We start from the raw sequence: 26,196 nt of genomic DNA on the forward strand, positions 1-26,196 counted from the left end.
TTAAGACGTTTACGCCTCCTCTACCAGTGCAAGGATGCTCGGCGCTTGTCTCCCAGGATATAATGACTAAACAATTCTAGAAAGTTGCAAACCTTCAACGAACTCAAAAGGTACATCTTTCTATCACCAGAGAAAAACTAAGAACTTTGAGAGTGGGAGAGGATTGTGTTTCGAATGGATGAAAAACTAGAAATGATGGTGGCTATTTATACAGTGAGGATTTGCAATCAGTAATGAATAAGATGGCTGTTATAGAAATAAAAAAATCACAACATATATGAGTTACATACACACAGTTGTTACAAAAGAAGAATCTGAACAGTCAAGAGAATTTTAAAAGTCAAAACCGAATTTTCAGAAATGCAAAAAGGATCTGCGTTCCGACCCTCAATTCGGTGTTGCATTCGTGTCCGCAGGTTGCACGGGCATACACGAGTTTCCCTTGTGACCTGGGATTTGCACCCCCCTGCACGTGCGCGAGAGGGTATAAGGGGTCTTACACACTTTACAATCCATACACAATGGATTCTATATAAAATCTTTTCAACACTTTTTTTTCCAATGTGGGACAAACACATTTCCCTCATTCTAAGTAGCCATCTTTGAGTGACAATTTCTTATTCACCCACAAACCAAATTACACAACCAAACATATGATCTTGTAGCCCTCATTATCGAGAACTCAAATCTATGTTCATCTTTGATTAATTATAAGTTTAACTTAATTAAATTAATCAATTAAAATTTGGTTTTAAATAGTTTTCCTAATCATTTTCCAACAGGCGAAGCAGACCTACCACTGGGGCCTCCAAAATGAGGAATTGAGCAAAGTGGCTTCTGAGCTTCCCGTGTTGGATCTTGACATATCAAAATGTGATAATATCTCATCATGTAAATCTCAACAGGTGGTTACGAGCGGCTCATTCCCTTTTTTGAAATCTTGCAAAGAATGAAACAAAAACTCGAATATCTATCAGGTGAAAAAAGATAGCATATATGTATGGACATTATGGTTGATGGTTGTCATGGATAACAGATAGATTGATATATTGAGTTTAAGTGATGCCAGGACGACATCTATCGACTTAAACAATAGCTCCATTGTTGTAATCATCATCGTCTGATCGAGGTGAACAACACTGATGTAAGTTTACTTACTAATTTATCTATCTATTTGTATTTTAACGTTAAAAAAAAGTGAGGGGTTTGCACGGGGATTAGCGGATTAGGGAAAGTTAGAGAAAGAGAGAGAAATAGACGAAGAGAGTCAGAGAGAGAAGAAGAAGAAGAAGAAGAAGAAGAAGAAGAAGAAGAAGAAGAAGAATTGTCTAAGGGGGTCTGTAATTTTTTTTTCGCCTTGAGGTCTTTTTGTCACAAGGCCGGTCCTGAGTACTAAGTAGTGTTTAATAACCAACTATTACAAAAGAAATCCTAGCTGTTCAGGCGCTATTGATCACTCTATAAAGACAAGAAACATGCATTGCAGTATAACTTTCATCTATATTCAATAAATCAAGTTACATGATCTACAAGCAAAGCTGAACGCCTGAAAAAAGAATGTAAATATTAACAAGAAACAACTAACACACGAACACATCTCTACGATGAAGACCAGATAACAGAATATCTGTAGCTCATCAAACTGAGTCAATGCAAAATCCAGTTGGTTCTTTTGCATCACGCAATCTTCAGTTTTGTGTATATATGTATGATATATGATACAATAGCTGGGTTTTCCTCTCCGCTCTTCTGTTTCTGCTCTCAAGATTGTCAAAAATGGTGCTAAACTTTCATCAGAGTCGATTAATCTTCTGTTGTATAAACAATTTGAGCCATGAAAGCAACTTGCTTGCTTGACTATATGTAATCAACAACATTGAGTTCACTGAAGCTATCCCTCAACTTCTGATAACTCTTGCTTTGTTGCCTATTATTTCAAGAACCTGTAAAACAAATGGTCAACATTTATAAGAAAGATAGTATAAGGCAGATACTATGATATCGCTGATTCCATTATATCCTTATATAGGATAGCCACTAAAACTTATTTTGCAAAAAAAAAAAAGTTTGTTGTCCCTAACCAAAAGAACCTGTAAATTGTAAAACAAAGTCAAAATATTCATACAGAACTCAACTGTATTGTGACAAGTTATAAGACAACGAGGAAGTGAGCTTGATGTCACGTCCCTATTTTGAGAGTGTCGTCGTGGACGTCGCTGGTTAAAAGAACATCAAACATATGTGGGATTTGCTCCAAGATTTAATGTGTGGGAGATATATGGCTGCTCCTTCCGAGGGGTTCAGGCATGCCGACCCGGTTACATTCGGAGAGCTTGTCGCTAGTCGAGGACTTAACGTCAAAGAGGCGAGTTGGCCGCCCTACACACAGGTAGGAGTCTGAAGCTGATCTCCTGATGAGCTCAAGGCAGGGCGAAACCAGTGTATTGCCCCGTTGGATAAGGCTGGCTCCATGGGGATGGAGTGCCGCACGGACCAAGTGTGGCAGCCGAGTGGCTAGGTCCGTGATATTGAGCTCTGGGACGCCTCATGGTTTAGACTGGTGAATATAAGCACATGGATCATCTAATTCGTTGGCTAGTTTGAAATATCAGACAATAAACAGTTGTACCGCTGTTACTATAAAATTTTATGAATCATGCGTGCTCGTTTTCTATGTCTCCTGCATCTACTATATAGCTTACCTCTGGTCTTGAATTAAGAACTCCACTTGACATTCCAACATCAATCCTCCATATGCTACAATCGTATTTACTGCAAGGAGAATGCATAAACATGGGAATTAAGGCTGTAGAAGGTGAGGAAAACCCGTCGAATCTAATTCACTTTTATTTGAAGTAATAAAAGAGATGGGGGGCACAGAAAGTATAATAGAACCATACCAGTTTACCCCTACGGTTTGAGGAGTATGCCCTACCACCAGCTGCATGTAGTGTCTTTTCAAGAATATAGTGTATCTGACCGATAATTATTTTTTTCAAAGCCACCAAGCAAGACAAAAGATACGAGTCAATCAAAGAACCAATAAACTATCCGACAAACTCATGCTGAACTAGTTCTTACACTCCCTATTCAAAGGTAATGAAATTAAAGCATTGTTAGTTACTTGCCTGGTTATTCTGGTAGTCATCGAAATCTGAATGATCTCTTGAGTACAAACGATTCCAAACAACACTATCATATCCCGTTGTGGCTATGAAAGGGATCTCAGGATCGTCCTCACTCTTACTGAGGCCTCTCATCCATTGAGATACTTCCCTATTCATTCTCTCAATTCCATATGCAACTGTGGACATCCAAACAAGAAATGAATAACATTGCTTCTATTACATGGAAGCCACTTCCATCAAACTGTAGGACTATTGTTTACCATGGTGAGGAACAAGACCACCGTGACAGAAAAGCCAGTCATTGACCTTAAGAACAACAGGATGCCGCGCTAACTCGCACGCCAATGGACCACCTGGTCTTAGAAGGATTGATCTGGCAATCACACCCTTTTGCCTCTGTCCTAATTTAAAAAAAAAATCATTAAAATCAACAACAATAAAGCAGCTGAAAAGAATTAATAGGTGAAGTAGAGGACTTCAGTACCTTGACTAGATTCCATGGATCCCAATAATTTTGAGGCATTTTCCTATCTTCTTTTAACTTTCGTGAAACACCAATCCAGTCAACAAAAGCTTCGTCCCAGTCATTTCTACAGTCATCCAAATATTCCAAGAAGAGTTTTTTTCACCAACAGTCCCTCAATTTTGGTGTACCTACCAATGTGATACCTCAATTCTTAATCGTACCAATGTGATACCCAGACTCTAGTATTGCTATCATTGAAGTACTTCCGTCAGTTTTTTTTCAACTTCTCCGTCATCTTGGTGACGTGGCAAGTACGTGAGGCCCACAAAAAGGGTTAAAAGACAAAATTAACCCAATCTGAGAGAAACAATGTTTTTCCGGCCCTTTACCTTGAGAAAGACACCCAACAATTTCAATTTTGGCGCCAATTTTTCCTCCCTACTCCTTAATTTGTGTCTTTTATCTAAACTAAAGAACTACCGCCAATCAGTCGACCACAATCTGATAAAATCTAGATCAATCTCATTTTCTATTTTTACCCTAGCACTTGTTAAACTAACAGAATAAATATAGAATTTTATATGAAACATCTCATTTCCACAATCTCATAAGAATATAGAAACACATAACTTAACGAAATTCAACTACATGTTTAAGTACCATTAGTTCTTACAAGCAAAAATCATGGCAGATCAACATAAAAGGTGGCAACTAATGGTACTTAACACATGTATTTGAATTTCGTTAAGTTATGTGTTTCTATATTCTTATGAGATTGTGGAAATGAGATGTTCCATATAAATTTCTATATTTATTCTGTTAGTTTAACAAGTGCTAGGGTAAAAATAGAAAATGAGATTGATCTAGGTTTTATCAGATTGTGGTCGACTGGTTGGCGGTAGTTGTTTAGTTTAGATAAGAGACACAAATTAAGGAGTAAGGAGGGAAAATTGGCGCCAAAATTGGAATTGTTGGGTGTCTTTCTCAAGGTAAAGGGCCGGAAAAACATTGTTTCTCTCAGATGGGGTTAATTTTGTCTTTTAACCCTTTTTGTGGGCCTCACGTACTTGCCACGTCACCAAGATGACGGAGAAGTTGAAAAAAAACTGACGGAAGTACTTCAATGATAGCAATACTAGAGTCTGGGTATCACATTGGTACGATTAAGAGTTGAGGTATCACATTGGTAGGTACACCAGAGTTGAGGGACTGTTGATGAAAAAAACTCTTCCAAGAAATCAACAGTTCAACACACTCATCAAATCCTCCATTCTCCTCAAATCGAAAATCCCCTTCGACATTCATGCTTTCATGATTTCCATTGACCTAAATCATTACAAGGAATAGAACACCATTGAATTTTTGCATTTAAGTGATTTAACTGAAAATATAGTTTTTAAATTTAGTGTACAGTGAATAACATGAAATTGGCATTTCACAAAAGCTAGTACAGCAGAGAAACAGTATCAAATTTTCTGTACAAACCTGAAAAACTGCTCCACCTTCAGCTTTAGCCTGGATATCCAAGGATCGCAGCAATGACAAAATGGCTAATTCGTCCTCACCTCGATCAAGTATATCTCCAAGCTGAACTAATACCTAAGTTGAAATGGAGAGTGTAACGACCCCAAAATTTAGAGCTTAAAAACTCAAAATTCTACAGTCGTTAAACACAGAATAATCTCAAATAAAATCGAAATCATTAAAATGTCACAGCGGATCAATTCTGAGTTCTCAATACGACTCAGACAAACCAATTATTACAACCCAAATTTATAATCCATACATAAAATGGAAATGTAATAATCCTCACAAATCACTCACAAATCTCACAAATAGAATCACACCAATTCTCACACACAAATCCACGCTAAAACCTCACCACAAGTAGGATACGAACGACTTCGAGCCTCCGGAGTCGTCGCTCAACCTCCACTAATCAGCACATGCGGAATTATCCCCTACACCATCGAATTGGTGCACCGGGATTGTAAACACAAACCCGGTAAGCTTATAGCTCGTATGAGTAAAATCAAAATATAATTCGCATATCAAAATATACGAAAAATCACAAATCAACAAATATAAATGCCCTCATGAGTCAATGGGCAGCCCATCTGGTTGTCCCAAAAGAATATGAAATGAAACGCTCATGAGAAAATTAAGTAACCCTTCTGGTTACCCAAATGCATTTATAATACGGGTACCAAGAACGCTGGTACATATCTGTTACCCCTCTCGTAATACACCGCCGATATTGGATAGCCACCCGCTACCCAACATCCAAAACAATCTGAGTACCCATGAGCAGATAACCACCCGTTACCTCACATGCAGTACTAAGGCAGACAGACTAGAGCTCTAACTGTATCGTAACTTTCGCCCGGCCAAAGGCTAGGTTTCGACTTGCCAAACACGTACAATAATCTCACATCATATTGTACCAAAAATCAGGTCCGAAGACAATTCACATTTTAACAATCTCAATGTTAAAAATCACGTACAATAATCTCACATCATATTGTACAATTCAAATCACATGCTCAATATAATCACAATTAAATCATAACAGTATATTATATAGCAAACTATATATATTCGTACTTATTTACCATTTATACAACACATATATAGTCCACTATATCTTATACATGTCATATTTCACCACACATGCTCAATACACAAACTTCCGTCATCGAAATAACCATTTCTAATGAATCAATAACAGTATATAATAAAGTGAACTATATATATATGTACTTATTACCATTATACAGTATATATGTAATCCATTAAATTGTATACATGTTGTAATTCATTATTAAATACTCTTGCAAAATCTTGAATCACCGCGAGGGTAGATTCGTAAATATGTGAGATTTTACACACCTTATTGACTTGAGCGAAATTCCACAATTCCCGAAAATAATTCCTTTCCTTGATTCAACGATCACCTTGAAAAGATAAGAAAAGAATTTAGAATCGTTTCGTAAACCTTTAAATGCCAAAACTGTAATAATCGGTTACTGTTCAGTAATTTTCGGTTTTACGAAGTTACTGTTCAGTGTTACTGTTCACTGTTACTATTCATGGTTACTGTACAAATATATAATTAATACGTATTTCTGTACGTATAAATATTATATACGTATTTCTGTACGTATAAATATTATATACGTATTTCTGTACGTATACGTACTATTTAAATGTAAATACAATCTCAGTAAATAAAATTTACTAATTACCTTTTACAAATTACTTTTTCCATTTACTGAAAGTAATTTATATTTACATTTACTGAAGGTAAAATTTAATTACATTTACCGTAGTAAATAAAATTTACATTTACATTTAAGTAAATTACCAAAATACCCCTATCGGAAACACTGTCACACCGCCGCACGTGGCGGCGCGTGGGGTACACGCGCCACCCGTCGTCAGGCTGCGCGTGGGGTTCACTCGCCGACGCCACCCACGGCGCGTGTGATGCCACCGCCGCCCCAAAATCATCCTCCTTCCTCCATTCTTCCTTCCTTCTGTCTCACGTCTCCTCCAAGCCACCCCACACCCTCACACGCGCCGCCTCTAGGCGGCGGTAATCCTCCTTTTCCTTCTCCGCTCCCCCTCCCCAATCTACCTCAAAATCTCTCCAGAACAATCTCAAACTGATGGGGTAAAACACTTAACCACCTCTTGGTTTATATGTTTCGTTTTCCTTTCTTTCTGTAAACACTTAACTGTCTTATTAACCATTCTTTACCATCTGCAGGTTGTAGCAATCACGAACGCTTCCAACTCTCAAATCATGCTGACTGTTGGAGCCTCTGGATTGACACCAGTTGTTGATCCATTAGATAGTCACTCTAGTCCATCTCTGGAAGATATTCTAGACGATATGCTGGGTCCTGTCATCACCTTGACACCCCTCGAGTCTCCAGAACTCGTCCAGGCCCGAGCACAACTTGCAGATGTATCCGCTGAGGATCTAGCCGATCTGGCGCGCCTGGCTAAGGTCCAAGATGTCTTCCACTACCTCAAACTACGCTCACCTGACCCCAGCCTAGTAACGAAGGCAGAGCAGGCACTAAGAACCATTCTATGCCTTTTGGCAGAATGTCAAGCTTTGAAGAACCAATCTCAGAGTCGGCCGCAACACAATGATGCTGCTAGAAACTTCATTGCTCAAGGCCCTGCCCAACTTAAGACCAAGCTTCAGCATGCTAAGACCAGTCGCTCAGAGCAACATAATGCATTGCGGCAACAACAACCTGCAATAGAAGCAAAGATAGCGGAGATTGAAGCTGAACAAGCTAGAGAGCTTAAGGCTGTGGAGGAAGAGATAAGAAGTGCTGCCCCCCCCCCAAGTACAAGAGCGTAAAAGGCAACTAGCAGCCTCTGATGCTGAGGAAAGGAGGATCAACAACCTGATTTGTGACAAAGCCAATGACACTAGCAAACTACTTTTAGATATCCGCCTTGTCGGACATAGAATGTAGCTTGAACAATGAAGTAACTTAGTAATGGTAATTATGGTTTATCTCTCTCTGATCACCCTATTTTAGTCTCCTTGACCCGATAAAAAATCAAAGCAAAGGCCCAAGGCCAGAGCCCAGCCTAACTCGCCACCGTCCAAGTTTGCATGCAAACTCTCGAAAACATGAGCAATCAATTTCGGGAAACGCACAAATCGTTTCAATTTGACCACTATTGCTGTAATAAATCCCGGGCGCGATCTCCAAATCTGTATTTCTAATCTCAGCCCTTGAATCCAAGTTTCTTCTACTATAAAACGAAACCCTAAGGCAAGAACACAAAACACTCCCCTTTGTAGCCTCCAAAAATGTCTGTTCTATTTCTTCCTCTGAAACCCCTTAGGTTTCTTAAGTTTTATCTCCCAGATTTGCAAACTCTGTAACAACTTTTGAGAGTCTTATTCTTCCCTCAAATGTGAGGTGGGAGTCTTATTCCACCCTCACATCTTCCCTTCTTTGTAGTTCAGCACTAGGGAACTGCCCTGTATTATGAGCTGTTCCTGGTGAAGGATTACAAGTGAGAGAGGAAATGACAGCCCTTCCTAAGCCCCGTTCAACATTTTTTAATCGCCGGGCATCAGGAAGCAGGTAGCCAGATTTAGGACCAGAGCCAATTGGTGCTTCATGCTCGTTTCGTACCTCTTTTGATACGGGACGCGAGCTGCTGCATCTTCTATGTGCAATATCTTCCAATCTCCCTTGCCCAACAAAGTGCGGGGAGAAATGTACAAATCAAGGCTCTGGATCCCTCATGCTACCACCAGTCTTCCAATTAGAACCTATGTTTGGCACCAAGCTGGTTATAGTTGGCCGCGAGTGGTGTAGCTCAATCGCAGGTTTCTCGAGGTGGTGGGATGAACAGGAGGAACCGCGAAGACCTTTCCACCTAGCATAGATGGTATAAAGCTTGTTAAAGCTTATATGTAATAGTATAGGTCTTGTGTAAAGTTTTTGGCCACAAAGCCATATGAATAAAACACAACTTGTTTCACAAAACACTTGTATTGTTTCATTTGTACGTAACAAAAGCTACACTAAATTCTTGACCACAGGTATTGGTCCAATGTTTTTACAAAAATTTCCGGAGCATGATTAAGAAACTCATAACGTTTCAGAAACTCAAAAAATTTCTGGGCTCGCGACCATCAGTAACGCTTGCGAGTTTCGACAACGCTCGCGACCATTAGTAACGTTTGCGACCATCAAGTATTGATTATCCATGGTGTTGCCCCCTGTTTACTTGGTCGAAAGGATGAAAACCAAGGAAACACTAAGTCAGAACACCAATTACTTGGCCTGCACCGCTGCCGGTGGATCTTCATACTCCCAAACAGTAGGGAAGTACTTCTTAAAATGGCGACCATTCATAGGATTTCTGTGAACATTCCCATAAGTATTACGAAGGTAGTAAGCTTCTTTGCCCATTACTCAATCAATCATAAAAGGACCTTCCCATTTAGCAGACCATTTACCACGACCATCAACTCGTTCACTGTAGAGCAAGCAAGCTTTCCAAACTAAGTCACCAACTACAAAGCTGCGACCTCTCGTGCGTTTGTCATATAGCCGTGCTATCTTCTTCTTTTCTGCAATAAGGCTGTCGAAAGCTTCCTTCCATTCGCGACCCCACCAAGACTTGAGCTTGGCCTCTTTAGCGCTTGGGCGTAAGTGTCTTTTTGAACTCTAGCTTTCTTGGGGTTCTCCCTCTCGTATCGATTCGTCGGCGAGTGAGGCCTTCGATGTCTTCTGGTTTCCTCGTGTCTACTAGAATTGTCGCAGTTTATAGAACACTTTTTCTTGCATCGATTGCAAAGGACATGAGTTCTTGCCTTTGCTACATTTTGTTCCTTGCTCTGGACTACACCTTTTTGTTTACCCTGCTCAGATTGCTTGGCTCCTGCAACCTCCTTCGCCACGGGCACTTCCTTCGTTGTTGTCTTCCTACCCGGCTTAGGCTCTGAGGCAAAAGACAACACTCCCTCATCTAGCCACTGTTGTACCTGGTCCTTGAGCTGTATACAAATACGAGTATCATGAGTCCAAACGTTGTGAAACTTACAATACCGTTTACCTTTAACTTCTTCCACAGTCGGAAACTCAGTCCATGGTACAATGGTTTCACCCTCAGCAATAAGCTTGTCCAAGATCTCATGAGTCAATGAAGCATCATAAGTGTACTCAGCAAACTTAGAAGGGCGATGAGTCTTCAAAGGTGTTGTTAATGGTGTAACTTCCACCATTGACACTGTAGGGAAGGGATTAATATCGACCCATGCTGCAACTCTTTCAGTATCTACCCAAGCATGCCTTTGTTAATCTAGGTCTGCAGTTGATCCTTGAGCTTAACACAATCGGCTGTGTGGTGATTAAACAAGTTGTGGAACTTGCAGTACTTCTTCCCTTCTATCTGCGCTGCAGTAAGCATTGCAGTATCATGCTTCACTCTTCCACTCGCGAACAATTCATCCAGAATCTCTGGAGCCTTGTGAGCATTGTAGGTATACGACTCGTACTCAGGCTTGGTGAATGCTGTTGTAGAAATCTTGACAGGGTCCCTAGACATCTTCAAAGCCTTAGACTTCAATGCTTGTCTTCCGGCTAGCTCCACTGCAGCTACTTCATCATCTACCTCTTCAACCCACTGCTCTTCGTATGAATATGGTGTGTAGAAAGGATCTACATGCGAATAGATAGTGCAAACCCTCTTAGTTCCAAATGGAACTGCATAACGTGGTTTCAGAGTACCAGGGTGATAGGACACAGGTGGACCCTTTGGAACTATAGCACTGTCTTCCATCTCCTTGAGGAACACTTGGTAGGATCCTACCTTGTTCATTAAGTCTGCCATGCTAGAAAAGTAGGCATCATGATGTTTGGCCCGCTGACGGGTTTCCAAACCCTTTATAGCAATGCGAATGGCATCTTGTTCCGCAAGTGGTGTTCTGCACTTTGCTTGCTGAACCTTGAACCTCTTCAGGAACTCTACTGCCGACTCCATTGGTTGTTGATACATGGAAGTCAAAGATGACAAATCCACCTCAGGCTCAACACTTCCAAAAGTCGTCTTAAACATTGTCTCGAGCATGGACCAATCTGAAATGGACCTTGGTGCTAACTTGGAGAACCAAGATAATTCCGATCCCGACAGAGACGAACCGAAAGCCCTTATCTTGAAGACTGGATCAGATGCATATGGCCCGCAATCACTGTGGAAACGAGAGATGTGCTCAGCTGCATTCTCGGACCCCTCTCCTGAGAAAGTCTGTCACCCATTCTGGGAATGGACTTGTATAAGATATGTTCGCGGCAGCATGACCATGAATGGTCCTCACACTCTCTTGGATCATCTTCTGAACCTGTTTTTTGGTAAGGATTTGGCCCCCTTCTACTTCTTTCTCAGGTTCTTCTCGATGCTCATCACGACACTCGCGACGAAACTAGTGTTGGTGCTCTTGTCTCCCGCTTGGCTGAAGAAGCGCCACTGCCCTCTGAAGTACTTCAAACTCGAATGTGTTTGAACGTCTTGAACTTCCAAACGTGAACTTTCCATTTTTAGCCTTCATTTTCTTTTTCCTTGCGGGTTTGATAGGCTTTGCATCATTGTTGTCACCGGCCTCATCCTCTTCACCGGCGTCATCGTCACTGGCGTTAACCTTCTTATTGGACTCAGCCTTTTTGGTGGCCTTAGGCTTGTCATGATTATGTTCCTCGTAAAGCCCGGTGACAGTCCGTTGTATCCCCAACGCTTCTTCGATTTGCTTAAACCCCTCGTCCTGGCCTTCAAACTCTAAACGAGCATTGTTCGCGTGTTCGTTAGCACCCAAGACCAGCTTCTTCAATCTGTCGTTGGTCTAAGCCAGACGCTGACCCTGTGTCGACTGTAGTTGCGACACATTATCCAACGTTCTCTCGACCGCAGTCATCCGCTCGCCGAATGACTCCTCCAATGACTTGACTACCTTTGTCAACTCCTTGAAAGCTGTTTGCATGTCTTCCGGTGTCACCATCACTCCAAATTTCAATAATGCCTCAACCACTGTTAAACCTCTACAAGTCGTTGTGTTGTGAGGAACACAATGCGAGTGCTCTGGTTTCGAGCAAGGAGGATATCCTCGTGAGTAAGGATTCCGGCTTGCTATCTTGACAAGGTCCCACTGGGCGTGCCAAATGTTCGAGCTGGGAAAAAGATCTCCTCATAGAACAATCAGCAAGCCCCGGTTTTGAACCCTAGATGGTTCTAACCTTCGTTCTCTGTTGTCGCTTGGCGTGCCAGTACCTTTGAGTTAGGTACAACTCTTGCTTTGTTGATGATGATTGCGCTCACGTACTGTCTTCTTCTCAAACGATTGTTCCGCAGTTGCTGATAAACCGATGAAGTTCGAATGACCAATACACAACCAGAGTTGCTAGGTACCTTTCACTCCACCTCAAGTAGATGGTCCATCTTACTTTAGACCGCTTGGGGAAAAACAGAGCTTATAATGTGTCGTTGATAGCGGGACTCTCCTGCTGTAGGGAATTGCTGACTAGTGTAGACTTTTGTGTTTGCTAGAAGCTAGGCTAGCGACTCGATGGACTTGACTCTAGTTGCCGAGGTTAATCGGACTTGTTGCTACATGCAGCGCGAGGCGTACATCTGGGTAGCTCCGCTCCGATGGGAGACTTGGTTGCCGAAGCTAATCAGACTTTTGCTCCGTGGGAAGACTTGACTATGCGGTTGCGCGATAGTTTGTTTGACGTTGTGTGTGTGTTATTTTGCACATTCGACCCCTTTATATAGAGAACACAGATTGTTCTTTCTTGCGGATGAAGTCTTGAGAACCTCCTAGTTGATTTGGATTCACCTTCCTTATTCAATTTAGATTCTATACAACATTAGTCCCCGAAATCTATTCCAATAAGGAATGTAATCTTTCTCTTCGATAGATTTTCCCAAAATAACCGGTCCACGAGCCTAAAGAATCTAGATAATACCAGGGTATTATTTTAGGCCCAAACAGTTACCCCTCATGCAGTACACCGACAGGCATTGGGAAACCCATCTGTCACCCAATAATCCCAAAAATATGGGTACTCATAAGCCGGTAACCCATCTGTTACCTCTCATGTCTGTACACCGGCAGACAGACTAGAGCTCTAACTATATCGTATGTGTTGCCCGGCCAAGGCTAGGTTCCGACATACCAACACGTCCGAAGACAGGTTCGAAGACAACAAAAACGTTTTAACATAACTCAAGTTAAAACCACGTACAAAACAATCATCACATGTTATTGTACAAAACCAAGTGACATGCTCAAATAAATAAATATCAATGCTATAAATGAACTTATTTGCAAACGAAAATGTGACAGTATATAATATAGCAACCCATATATATGTATCGATTTTACCAAATACACACATACACAACCCACTATATCATAGTTCAATCTTTTTAAATAAGTATAATTATGAATCTCAACTAAGGGTAGATTCGTCACTGTGAGATTTTACTCACCTTATAATCCTGAGCGTAATTTCCAAAATTCCGCAAGTGAATCATTTACTTGATTTAGAAGCGTTACGTAAAACCTCAAATGTCGAAACAATACTAATGTTTTACTGTCCATATACGTACTGTCTACGTATTATTTTTCATATATGTAATGTTTACGTATTACTTTTCATAGTAAATACTGCCAGTAAATACTAATCACCGATTTACCCTCCAAAATTTACTTTACAATTACTGTACGTAAAATATTTTTACATTAACTGTACGTAAATTATTTTTTACATTCACCGTATAAAAATCACTTTTCACAAAAAATTACTGTTTGAATTTTACTGTTCACGCGCCGCCGCATGATGCAGCACGTGGGGTTCACGCGCCTCCCCACAGTGGCAGCGCGTGGCTTGCCCACCACCGCCCAAAACCTCTCATTTCTTCCTTCTCTACCCTTGTACGGCCTCAGGCCGCCTCCCTGCCCCCTTCACGCCTCCTCATCTCCTCCTCCTCCGATGAGCTCTACAACTTTCGTGAATGAAGTTTTCAGAAACGAGCGACGGAGTAAAAGTCGACTCCCGCGTCACGGAAACATAATGTTTTTCAAATTTAGATTTCCGACGACGGTTCCGTTTTCGATTTGATAACGTCGCGAAGCGAAACAAATGCGGTTTATTAATTTTACAAACTTTATTAATTTCTAAAAATTCAAATAATTTTATTCCGAAAAATTAGGTCATTACATGTGCCCCATCCAAGTTCAGTGCAATGAATATTGGAGGGTGAAGATCACGATAACCAATCTCAATTTTGTAAAAAACTATTCTGATTGGAACTTGGTTGTTCAGCACCGAAATTTAAGAAGCGTCAGGCAGCTTTTCAGATTTTCAACTTGGGTGGAAAAAAACGTTGGGGGAAACATCCGTAAGTCCTCCAATTCCTCCATCTCATCCTACATTTTTTAAGTTCGATTGAATATTAGTACTATATATATTGATAAGCAACCAATACATTATCAGATGATACGGGCATGTTTTGGGGCATCAGATAGCCAAATACTATAACGATCGATATGATACTAACCTCGGGAGACCAAGGGTTCGCACAAACGTACAGAAATGTTGTTGCACAAGGATGAAGGAATTTTCACATTCACAGAAGGATGGACTTTCCCAAGAAGAATTTCCTTCAATGGGGATGGAGAGCATTACGAACCTCCAGATGACTACCCTATTCTTCCGAATCGAGCTTATACTATTGCGGCGACCTTCAACCCTTCCCTGCTCTTAGTTCCCCTGCTGTTCCAAGCAGTAGCAGCTCCGGCTCATTTACTTTGATCCTACATAGTTTAATTGGCGTTCTACTTCTGTTGTTGTTCTACTTGATCAAGAGAATCAATGCCACATTCAGCTTAGTTTAGAGCACATGTATTAATACTAGCAATCTTATATGGAAGTATTGTCTATACAGTTAATTATTTGATTTTAATTATTTGATGAGTCTTATAAGAGCATATAATGCAACGTTTTTAATATGTTACCTCTCGCATTTATATTTATCTAAGTTATTCTCTTAATAATGTTCATTTAAACTTTGTTTATTGTCTTTAGGTTCATTGGAGAAAAATAAGAGAAAGATAAATTTAAAAGACCAAAAGGAGCAAAGAAACCTGAAAATCTAGAATTGTCTTTGTAGAACAGTCAACTTCGATGGACCATAACGGACAAACTACATGGAGAAAAATTATGAGTAATAAATCGATGGAAAACCTTATAAGTATACTTTGCATAGCCATTGAAATCGCAAAAATATAATTTTTTTTTGAAGAAATTATGTTCGATTTAGTGAGTAAAAGTTAGTTTGACTGAAAATAATATTGTGGACCAAAGTTCTATTTATGGCCTGACCCCATAAAGCACATGGACGAATTTTAGGGTAAAGGGTTCTATCTTCTACTGAAAATGACTTCTTCTGCAAGATCTCTCCAGGTAAAGGATTCCTTAATTAACATGCTCAAAACACAAAATAAAAGTCTATGTATATTTATTAAGCTGCTACGGATAATTGATTTGCATGTCTGAATTCTTCCTTTGATCTTAATGATCGTGTTATATGTTGAATGGATGCGCTACATATTAACGTGACGTATTACATGAAATTCTTTAGGGTTAGAGATAATCACTTAGGATATCATAGAAAATTATATGTAGTATATAGCCGCTACGGAATATACTTCGAATTCGGTTTTCATATTCAACTTGCATGATTAATTTAAGGCTACATGATGTGAGGCAATTCAATTACATGACTTTGTGTTATTCTGTCTTGTAGGGGAGGTGATCAAGTGTATATAATTGTGTGTGTGTGTATATATATATATAGTAGATATGGTTTTCTTTCTTTATGTTTTCTTGAATCTTGATAAAATAATTTCTCAAATTCATTAAGACAACTTGTATATAAATGTATATAATACATGTAGTTAATATATATTTGTAAATAATAATAGTTTATGTCTAACCTCAATTTCCGACTTATAACGATACTATCTCTTATATGGTTTTATTGATGGCCTTAAAACGGTCCATCAGAAAATCTCCTAAAACTAGCTAGGTGGTGTCACACTAGCCTCGATACATTTCTCAAAATTTTGGATAATTTCTAATACTATCGGAACACCAATTAGATCAGTATTACATTGCACTTTGATTAGTATTACGTTTACACATGATCAATGAGCAAAACAGGGGTACATAGAAAAATGCAAAATGTCCCGAGACTTGTACAATATGTGGGATGTGACCTAGAACAAAATAGTGCGTCATTATTTATTACTTTTTGCAACCAAGAATAATGCAATATCGAAGGAAATAAATATATATAGAGGAAGGAAAGGCCGAGAGACTCGATCAAAACAAAAAGCTTGTACCCAAGAAAAACACAGAGGGGTGAGAACATAAAGAAAGCTAAGCTCAATTTTTGATGATGGCGATGGTGGTCAGGCGCAGCACAAGAGGTATGGTTTCGTCTACTATCAACAATTCCATGGCTTTGTTTCATTCAAGAGGAACCAAATTACCTCAAGTGAGTAATGCTGATGATGCCCGCAAGATGTTCGATGGAATGCTTCACTCGCGTCGTCGGCCTCCTGTCATCCCTTTCAATCAGATATTGTCTCAGCTTGTGAAACTGAAACAATACCCAGGAGTCATATCCCTCTATAAACAAATGCTTCTGCATCGAATTTCTCCTAATCATTATACTCTGTCTATTATCATCAAATGCTATTCCCATTTGAATCGAATAGGTTTCAGTCTATCTGTCTTTGGGAATTCCTTCAAGTTGGGTCTCCAACATGATGTCACCACTTTCAACACTCTCATCCACGGTTTTGTTCTCCACAATCAATTGCCTGAGGCCTCACGATTTTTAGTCAAAATGCTGGAGGAAGGTCATTGTAAGCCCAATGTGGTTACTTTCAATGTTCTTATCAAGGGCTTCTGCAACACGGGAAACAACATTGCTGCCATTACTTTACTGAGTAAGATGGAAAAACAAGGATGCATGCCTGACGTTGTTTCTTATAGCAGCATCATTCACAGCCTATGCAAGTATACACACATGGATGAAGCACTGACGCTCTTTTCTGAAATGAGCAGCAGGGGGATTGCTCCAAATGTTGTCACCTACACCTGCTTGATTCACGGGCTTTGCATTATACGCCAGTGGAAACAAGCTGCAAGTTTGCTCGAAGAAATGTTGCATAAAGGTGTCTTTCCAGATGTCCACACCTTCAATACCTTGGTTGATACATGTAGTAAGGAAGGGAATGTGGTGGAAGCCATTAGAATGATTAAAATGATGATTCAGAGACATATTGAGCCTGATACAATCACATACAACTCACTTATGGACTGTTACTGTTTGCGTGGGGAAATGGAAGAGGCCAGACGAGTTTTTGATTTTATGCTTGACAAGGGCTCTATGGTTGATGTCCGGAGTTGTAACACGTTGATCAACGGATACTGCAAGGCCAAAAAGGTCGATAAGGCTTACGAGATTTTCAAGGAAATGCATTGTATGGAACTAGTTCCCAATACCGTCACTTTTAACACTCTCATTGATGGTCTTTTCAAAGTGGGGAGACTACAAGAGGCACAAAAGTTGTTCTCTGAGATGAATTGTTCCGGCCAGCTTCCAGATCTTCAAACATACAGTATTTTACTTGATGGCCTGTGTAACAACCAGAAACTTGCAACGGCATTAAAATTGGTTGAAAAGATGGAAGCCAGCGTATTGAAACCTGGTGTTGTAACTTACAATATAATTATTGAAGGTTTGTGCAAAGCTGGAAATATAGAATCTGCGAGAAATATCTTCAGTAGTTTGTTGTCAAGAGGAGTTCAGCCAAATGTGAGAACATACAGTATAATGATTCAGGGACTTTGTCACCAGGGCTTATTAGTTGAAGCAGAAAAGTTGCTGAGAGAAATGGAAGGGAAAGGATGTCCGGCAGATGATTGCACCTATAACATCATTATCAGAGGCTTGTTAAATAACAACAAGACATCATTGGCTGTGAAACTTATTGAAGAAATGAAGAAGTGTGGTTTCTATGCAGATGCATCAACTACGGAATTGATAATTGGTTTACTGTGTAAGGATTCTGTGGATCCGGTTTTGTTGCAGTTTTTTGTATAGGGTTCACAAAAAATTTCTTGAACTCTCTCAAGGCCAGATATGTTAGTTTCATTGTAAGGATTCTGTGGATCCGGTTCTGTTTTTTTTAATTGTTTATATATAGTATTTGCAATCACTGTGATTAGCTGGGAGTCTAGGACCTTAGCTTTATGTTAATGATTTTAATTCTAGGTTGCCAATGTGCAATTAAGTATATGGGTCTGTTAATGATGATTTCAAATTGAGTCTTCTGCGTGGTATGGAAAACATCCACCCTATATATCTTAATTGTTACTTTTATGAAAGGTTGTAGCAGCAGCTTCTCCGTTTTCTAGTTTCTAATGCAGATGGTGCAGCTTTCTGTTGATAACACTGCTTACTAGTTTCCGGGTATTCATGGTTTGTATCATGTAGAGTCAAACTTTGAAGTTTGAACAAGTTGGCTGAGGCCAACTCTTGAAACTCAACTTTTTTTGTCTAGACAATTCTTTGTCTGGAGTTTTATCTCTTAAACTTCCAATGCTTGTGCTCTGATATGAAGCCGTCGAGGCATATGATTGAATCTGCAAAACAGGAAGTAGAACTACTGAGAAGCATTCATAAGGATCAAGGATGTCATCGGCTGTTACAAAACATGTTTGCAACAATCATGTCCCTAGTGTTGGAGACTTGCGAGCATAAATCTCTGGATCATGGATGAGCAGTGCAACGAGCCCTTTCTCAAGCTTCATTAAACTGTTCAGTTTCTTATCATTCGGAGACGTTATTACATTATTTTCCGAGGAAAGTTCAGCAACCCCTTGGAACCAAAGGACCAGGGTTTTAGCGCTTCCAGTTGGTTAATCTGTTGATTATTTTTAGTTGTTGCTGCTACAGTTATTTGTTATGACCTTAGATTTCCTGTAGTGGTTTAAATTCTAGGCTGCCATCCTGCAGTTCAGTATATATAGAGGAAGCTTATCCCTTGGCAACTATTTGGGGCAATAAATGATGATTTTAATTTCAGTATATTGGTGTGGCACAGAAGTTAGCCACCATCTCTTTCTTGCTTGTTACTGTTTTCGAAGGCTTCATAGCAGCTTCTTGGTTTTCTAAAGTCTTAGTTTCTTTGCCGTGTATAATGCAGACATGAAGTTTTTCTGTTGATATCTGCTTACAAGTTTCAGGCTATTTATGCTATGTATTTGTGTAGATTCAAACTTTGAACAAATTGGCTGAAGTCAACTATTGGAAGCTATCCTCTGCCTGATACAAGAGTTAGTTTACCCAGCTGTTTTTTTTGAAACGAAAACTATACCCAGCTGTTGCTACGTCACAATTTGGTTCCTCTTGTTTTTTTATTTTTGTTTATATTTTTTTTTATTTTTCCGAAAAAAAAGCTCCGAACCTTTCTATGCAAATGTGTTGCTGTCTTGCTGACGTTTTCAAGTGGTTTTGGACATTCATGGCTACTCGTTTGGCAGTAACTATTTTTTCAGTACATTGGGCTCTTGAATCATTTGCAAAACAATCCCCCCCCCAACATGATTTAACTTATTTGCTTTTCTTGGTCGAGCGCATTTGCATGGACTGGATGATGATTCCTTTGAGAAGTATTGAACTCACCCAAAAAAAATAGCGTATAACTTTATACTCTGCTTGATCTAATGCTTTGTCTAGACTTTGACCAATTGACCCCTTGATCTTTCGAATACTTGTGCTGTGACTCTGAGGTATATGTTTTGAGTCTGCAAAACAGATCCGCTGTTACATAACAGATTTGTAGTCATCATCTCCCAAGTGTCGGAACTTGCAGTACGTGTTTCTGGTCAAGGCAAGGTCCTATAGTCCTTACCTATGAGCAAAGAGAAAAGAAGAAAGTTATGTGGCTTGTTCTCTGTGCTCTCATGCTCTCCATTCCTTTTGAGTCTCTGGCTTCTCACCCAAGACAAGGTGCTTTAGTCCTTTGGAGTCTGTGGATCATGCTTTCCTTTGCTGTTCTAAAGCCAATTTTATCTGGAACATTATCTCTAGTATTCTCTGTAACGACTCTAAAATTTCAAGCATAAAAACTCAAAATATTAAAGTCGTACAACACCAAAACATTCTCAACGAATCGAAATCGTTTTATTCCTCCGCTCGTCTATGAAAATTTTCTTCAGAGAAGTTGTATAGCTCGTCGATATGAGTTTGTGGACACACGGCACACCTTAATCAGATATCGTATGTGAAAGTTATTATCGACGGAAGTTGGTTTCCGATTTTAAAAGGCTATAAAAGGAAATTTTTTGGAAAAACCTAATTTCCTAAAAATAGGGTTGTTAATCGGTTCCGGTTCTTGAAAGAACCGTTAGGACCGAACCATTAGGACCGAACCATTTAAGAACAGTTCGGTTCGGTTTCATATAAAAAATTATGCTACATGAAGGAACCGAATCGTTTGTATATAGTTCGGTTCGGTTCGGTTCTAAAATCTCAAATATATACGAACCGTTGGATTTTAAGTTATTAATATACTGGCCGTTAGATCTTATATCATTCGGCCATTCGGGGGGAACACAACCCTAGTCACAACTACTGAGTAACTCCTGTCTCTTCGTTCCAAAACCCAAATCCAACTACGCAACTCTCCGTCGAGACTCTCAGCCCTCCGCCGCCCAGTACGCACCGGCACCGCGGTGTTCACTGAATTCAGTAAGCACTTGCAGTCCGGCACTACTCAGTCCGATTCTAAACTCTCGGCCAACAATCACTGAATCGGTGAATCTGATTCCAAACTCTTGGCTGCCCAATTCGCTCGCATTGGGGTGGGTTTTGTATGGGTTTTCGCCTTTGATTTCAGTTATGAGTGAGGACGAAGCCATGGACGATTCGCCAAGCTCAGATGAGTCTCTTGTAGATGAAATTTGGACGCAGAGGGAAGAAGCTGCTAAGCTTCACATCAAAGAGATTCGGACCCAGGTATTTCATATTGGTTCAGAACGAAGGATGTAAACTTTTTGAAGGAACTGATCCTGGTACTTTCCTCTTTTCTCTTTCATGTTGTTATATACTAGAATATGTATTACATGGAGCGTTGTTTATGTTTCTGGGTGTTTGTATGTAAAATATCAGATGAGAAAGGTCTCAACTAAGATAATGCATCTTTTTATTCATACTTGAATTTTTGTTTTCAGGGTTCTTGTAATTTGAATAAGTGAATATAGATAAAATGAACTTGGAATGGATGACCATTTGATTGTGATGTACGTTTCTGGGTTTTGTATGTAAAAGGCAGATGAGAATGACCTTGGAAGAGGAGTCGACCTTTTATTCTAATCTTGAATTCTGTTTATGGGTTTCTATGTGTAGAACGCATGAGAGAATGAATACGAAAATAGTTCATGGTTTGTGAATTGATCTAAATGAACTTAAATCACTGAATCAATTACTTTTGAATGATTAATAGAGTTTATCCTTAAATTTAGTGATTTCGATCCATGGATTTTTTTTGTTAAGGTTAAGGTTTGTGTGGGATAAAGGGACTCTAAGTTATTTGGTAGAGTTGTTAGGTCATGGGAAAAAATGATATCAGAACTGAATTGATATACTTAGTTCACATTTGTTGTTTTAGTTCTAAGATCAGATGGAAATGGGATGATTGTATGAATTCAGTACAAGGAAAAGAAATGAACTATCATGAACTGAAGATGTTATAGATGATTAGCATTGTTCTTTGTTTTAAATTTATGTTAATCTGAAAGAGAGATAACTTCTTATGTTCTTAGCTCTGTCCTACTTATTTCAAGATAAATTATGACTGATAACATATTAAAGGTTAATCATGTGAGAGGCAGAGAAGATCAAGCTAAGAAACTTGTAATTTATCGGATGATGAGAGCCATATCCACGACAACCTGGATGATCATCAGTCAGTAGTATCCATATATATGATATTTCTTGTTCTACTGTCATTTTGCACTAAAGTGTGTAAAGTACAGACTACAGAATAGCAATTATTAGTCAGAAGAAGTAAATATTCACTTAATTGCCTCTTTGTTTCTCTATGTGTATTTGGTACATTGTATTTCTTAGTTTCCTGCATATCTTTTCTCTTTACTGGAATAGAACTTGCAAAAAATTAAATGTGTAATAACCCTGCAACTTCAATTATGAAAACTAAAAACACTTGAACAGCGACATGTTTTTTTGGAATATAGTTGTTTATACAGTATTTCAGCTACAGGTTTTACAGGAACATTTTGGAACCGAAACCGTAACGGAACCATTTGGTTCAGTTCCTACTTTGAAAAACAAAAAAATTGAACCGTTTAATTAAAACGGTTCGGTTTACGGTTCCAGCTATTTTTAGCGGTTTTGGAACCGTTTACAGCCCTACCTAAAAAGGAACCCCCCCCCCGGCGCAGCTCTCTCTCCCTCCCCTCGACCCCGACCCTCCTTCACCAAATTTACCACCGCCGATCTCCTTTCTCCAGCCACCGTGGTCTTCACCGCCGGTCCCAAGACCAACGCACGGTCGACTGCTCCAACCCCTGGACGAGATGCACCCTCCATCGCCGCCGAGAAGCCACGCCGACAATTTCTGCAAATCCATTGCCGATCCAAGTTTCGTCGCCGGTGAGTTTCGAGCCTTACATTCTCGATTTTGATCTCTTGGCTGGGTTTAGCACAAATTTGGAGCTCAAAATCAAAGGTTATTGGCATAAGCTTATGCCCGTCATAATCAGCGCAACTATAAGTGCACTAAGGCTAATAAATAGCCCAGTCTCGCAATACCAGCAGTGAGCCAGCCGCACTAGCTGTGCAATTGGTCGCCCCACCTTGTCCCACACCGGAAGATGAGTAAAAAATCTACCTCAACTCAATAATAAAAGGTCAAACCCTTGACCTCATAAGGTAAGTGCACTTAACTACCCACTGTTACTCTGTATAAATTATTACCAACATGACTTGAGCATCGGAGAGTTCAAGACCACGCCGCCGTGGTATCCATTTTGACGACTCGTGTTACTTGTGACAGGAAAGAAGCGAGGAGCACGGCGTGTCGCATCAATAAAGAGTGTAGCGTACTGCATCAGCACAATTCACTACGTTAACATTAGCGTTGTCTGTGGGAAACACACCAAAAAGTTCCTGTAAAACACATGCAGCATTTAACGAAGCAACTGCACTTCGACACGAGCACTCTCAATCCTACCCCCCCATTCCGGCGGTCGGTCATGCAGAACGGGGACTACACCATGCACAGTTTGCGTCGAAGCTGAGTTCATCGTAGTTGACACCTACAGTTCTTAAACGGGATCATCGGTCGGCCTACTCTCAACCGAATGCGAACGTTCATTGATGGGTACATGATGCTCATCAAATTCCCAACCCCAAATGGAACATGACAGGTCCGGGGATCACAGTCCGTGGCGAAATATTGCCAAGCACACGTAGTTAGGCGCACACGCAACCGTCACGAAATCTTAGCGGTACATGCAGCAATAAACTTAACCGACAAGGTCGTCGATGCACGCGACGGTGATTTAACAACAAGTAAGGGCAAGAAAAAGACCACGCCTTACGAAGCCAAGACTCCATCAAACCCTGAATCTTCCTTGAAAAGCATCACACCCTTCCCACACCACCCGGAGCGAAAAATCAAGATCGGCGCTACTCTTAGCCTCATAGTGGAGAAGGACCTAGCAAACTTCCTAGGAGAGAGCATGGAAGTCTTTGCATGGTCCTACGAGGATATGCCAGACATTTCGCCTGACATCATCATGCACGAGCTACACATCAAACCTTCCGCATATCCAGTTAAACAAAAGCGTCACACCTTCGACGACGAAAAAGCATGGAAATACGCCAGGAGGTCAACAAATTGAAAGGCATGAAGTTCATTAGGGAAGTCCAGTACCCTGAGTGGATTTCAAACCATTATGAGACCATATCACCTCCTGGTTAGTTGCAGCTCAATGTTATCCCTGAGAAGGTATGGACTCAGATTTCTATGGATTTTATAGATGGCTTACCAATATCTGAAGGTAAATCAGTTATTTGGGTGGTAATTGATAGGCTCACTAAGTATGCACACTTCATTCCCATGTCACACCATTATTCTGTAGTCTCAGTAGCACAAATGTTTGTCAAAGAGATCTTTAAATTGCATGGTATGTCTGAGCATATCATTTCTGATAGGGATCCAGTGTTCCTCAGCTTGTTTTGGGAAGAGTTCTTTTGGATGCAAGGTACCAAGCTTAACAAGTCCTTAGCTTATCATCCTCAGAGTGATGGACAAACTGAAAACCTGAATAGGACGTTGGAGCAGTATTTGAGGTGTGTGGTTGGAGAGAAACCTCAGGAGTGGGTTCAAGCTATTCCATGGGCTGAATGGTGGTACAACTCTTCATTTCACTCAGCCATTTAGATGAGCTTTTTTCAAGTTCTCTATGGTTACCAACCTCCCCCAATAGTACCTTATTTACCTGGTTCCACAACTGTTGCAGATGTTGATGATCGAGTTCAAACTAGAGATGAGTTACTTCAAGTGCTAAAAAAGAACTTGCAGTTAGCACAGTCCAGAATGAAGGGATTCTATGACAAGAAACACACTAAACGAGAATTTCAAGTCAATGATTGGGTCTATTCAAAACTTTAGCACTACAAACATTAGTCTATGAACCCTCAAGGTTGGACTAAGCTCTTTCCCAGGTACTTTGGCCCTTTTCGAGTTCTTGCAAGAGTTGGTAAGGTTGCTTACAAGTTAGAGCTTCCTCCTACGGCTAGAATTCACAATGTGTTTCATGTTTCACTTTTAAAGAAATCTCTGAGTGCTGTTGGAGTCACATCTCCATAGCTACCCCCAGTTGTTGACCTTGACAACCCTCAGTGGTATCTAACAAAGATATTGCAGCGCATGATTTTCAAGAAAAAAAGTAAGGCTGGAGCACAATGGTTGGTGCAGTGGCAAAACATTAGCACAGAGGAAGCTACATGGGAAGATGCAGATCAGATTATTGCGCGTTTCCCTACCTTTGATTACAAGACTGTCAGTGACACCGATGTTACTCCTACCACGACTTGAGGACAAGTTCAGTTTTAAGGAGGGTGGGAGAGGGTGTTGACTTATGACTAAGGAATAGCTTGTAGTGTCGTTCATTTCATTGATGCTCAAACGCAGCGTTTTGACTGATAAGCTGTGACATGTTCTGACGAGTGTCGAGTCGACACGTGTCTTCCATGAAATGGTCTCTTGTATTTATCCTCAGTTGTGCTGTATTGAAGGCTATCGATGAATTGAAGCATATTTTCTTCTCTTAGCAATTTCCTTAATTGTTCTTCAATTATTGTTTACTTATTTTTGTCTTAAATTCTATTCTAAACCCAGTAGTTAGGGCTAAAACCCTAACATTCTCAGAGTTCGCAACATTCTGCAATTTATGCTGCAAAATAACTCATTAAGATAACCGAATAGCTAAATCAAGTTTCAATAGATTATGAGAGACTTACAAGTTTCTATCACATCAGAAACTAACATTCACACAAACCACATAAATCAAGTTTCTATCATTTTAAACATCATGATAATATTATTTGACGGTGTATAACAAACACTGTGGTACTTTGTTTACCTGGCGTTTCTAAACGCTATTAAAAGTATTTGAGCTTCGAAGACGTTTCCAAACGCCGTGCCCAAAGCGAGTGTTTATTTCACCCTGGCACCAGACCAAAATATCTGGGGATCTTATTTCATTTTAGCGACTCAATCCATCATTGGCTTCAAAAGCATCCTCTCCAAATATTAAAAAAAAACCCAATCTTTAAACCCAGGCTGAACAACATATTAAAACGAAGTAAAACGACGTCGTTTGCGCATAGTATATATAGTGAGTGAAAAAACCCTTCGCAGCCTCATAACCCCATTCTTGTCTATGTCGC

General features: G+C 40.0%; 2 protein-coding genes across 2 annotated transcripts; one reads left to right on the top strand and one right to left on the bottom strand.

Moving 5' to 3' along the window:
- Positions 1-1,677: 1,677 nt before the first annotated feature.
- On the bottom strand, positions 1,678-7,347 carry LOC126787492 (shewanella-like protein phosphatase 1). Its single transcript, XM_050513366.1, is given in 11 exon segments — positions 1,678-1,901; positions 1,904-1,943; positions 2,703-2,772; positions 2,901-2,942; positions 2,944-2,975; positions 3,129-3,304; positions 3,389-3,524; positions 3,613-3,745; positions 4,841-4,920; positions 5,080-5,193; positions 7,333-7,347. Coding segments are annotated over 11 exon segments (882 nt in total). The 3' UTR covers positions 1,678-1,857.
- Positions 7,348-16,722: 9,375 nt separating this feature from the next.
- On the top strand, positions 16,723-18,315 carry LOC126787493 (putative pentatricopeptide repeat-containing protein At1g12700, mitochondrial). The gene has a single exon (XM_050513367.1). The coding sequence runs from the start codon at positions 16,726-16,728 to the stop codon at positions 18,313-18,315; it is 1,590 nt and encodes a 529-aa protein (XP_050369324.1). The 5' UTR covers positions 16,723-16,725.
- Positions 18,316-26,196: the final 7,881 nt, after the last annotated feature.

This window comes from Argentina anserina, chromosome 3 (genome assembly GCF_933775445.1).
Source record: "Argentina anserina chromosome 3, drPotAnse1.1, whole genome shotgun sequence".
In the NCBI taxonomy this organism is placed as follows: Eukaryota; Viridiplantae; Streptophyta; class Magnoliopsida; order Rosales; family Rosaceae; genus Argentina; species Argentina anserina.

What these genes read in the sequence shown, in the direction of transcription:
- LOC126787493 (XM_050513367.1), top strand. Translation starts at nt 16,726, where the DNA reads ATGTTCGATGGAATGCTTCACTCGCGTCGTCGGCCTCCTGTCATCCCT.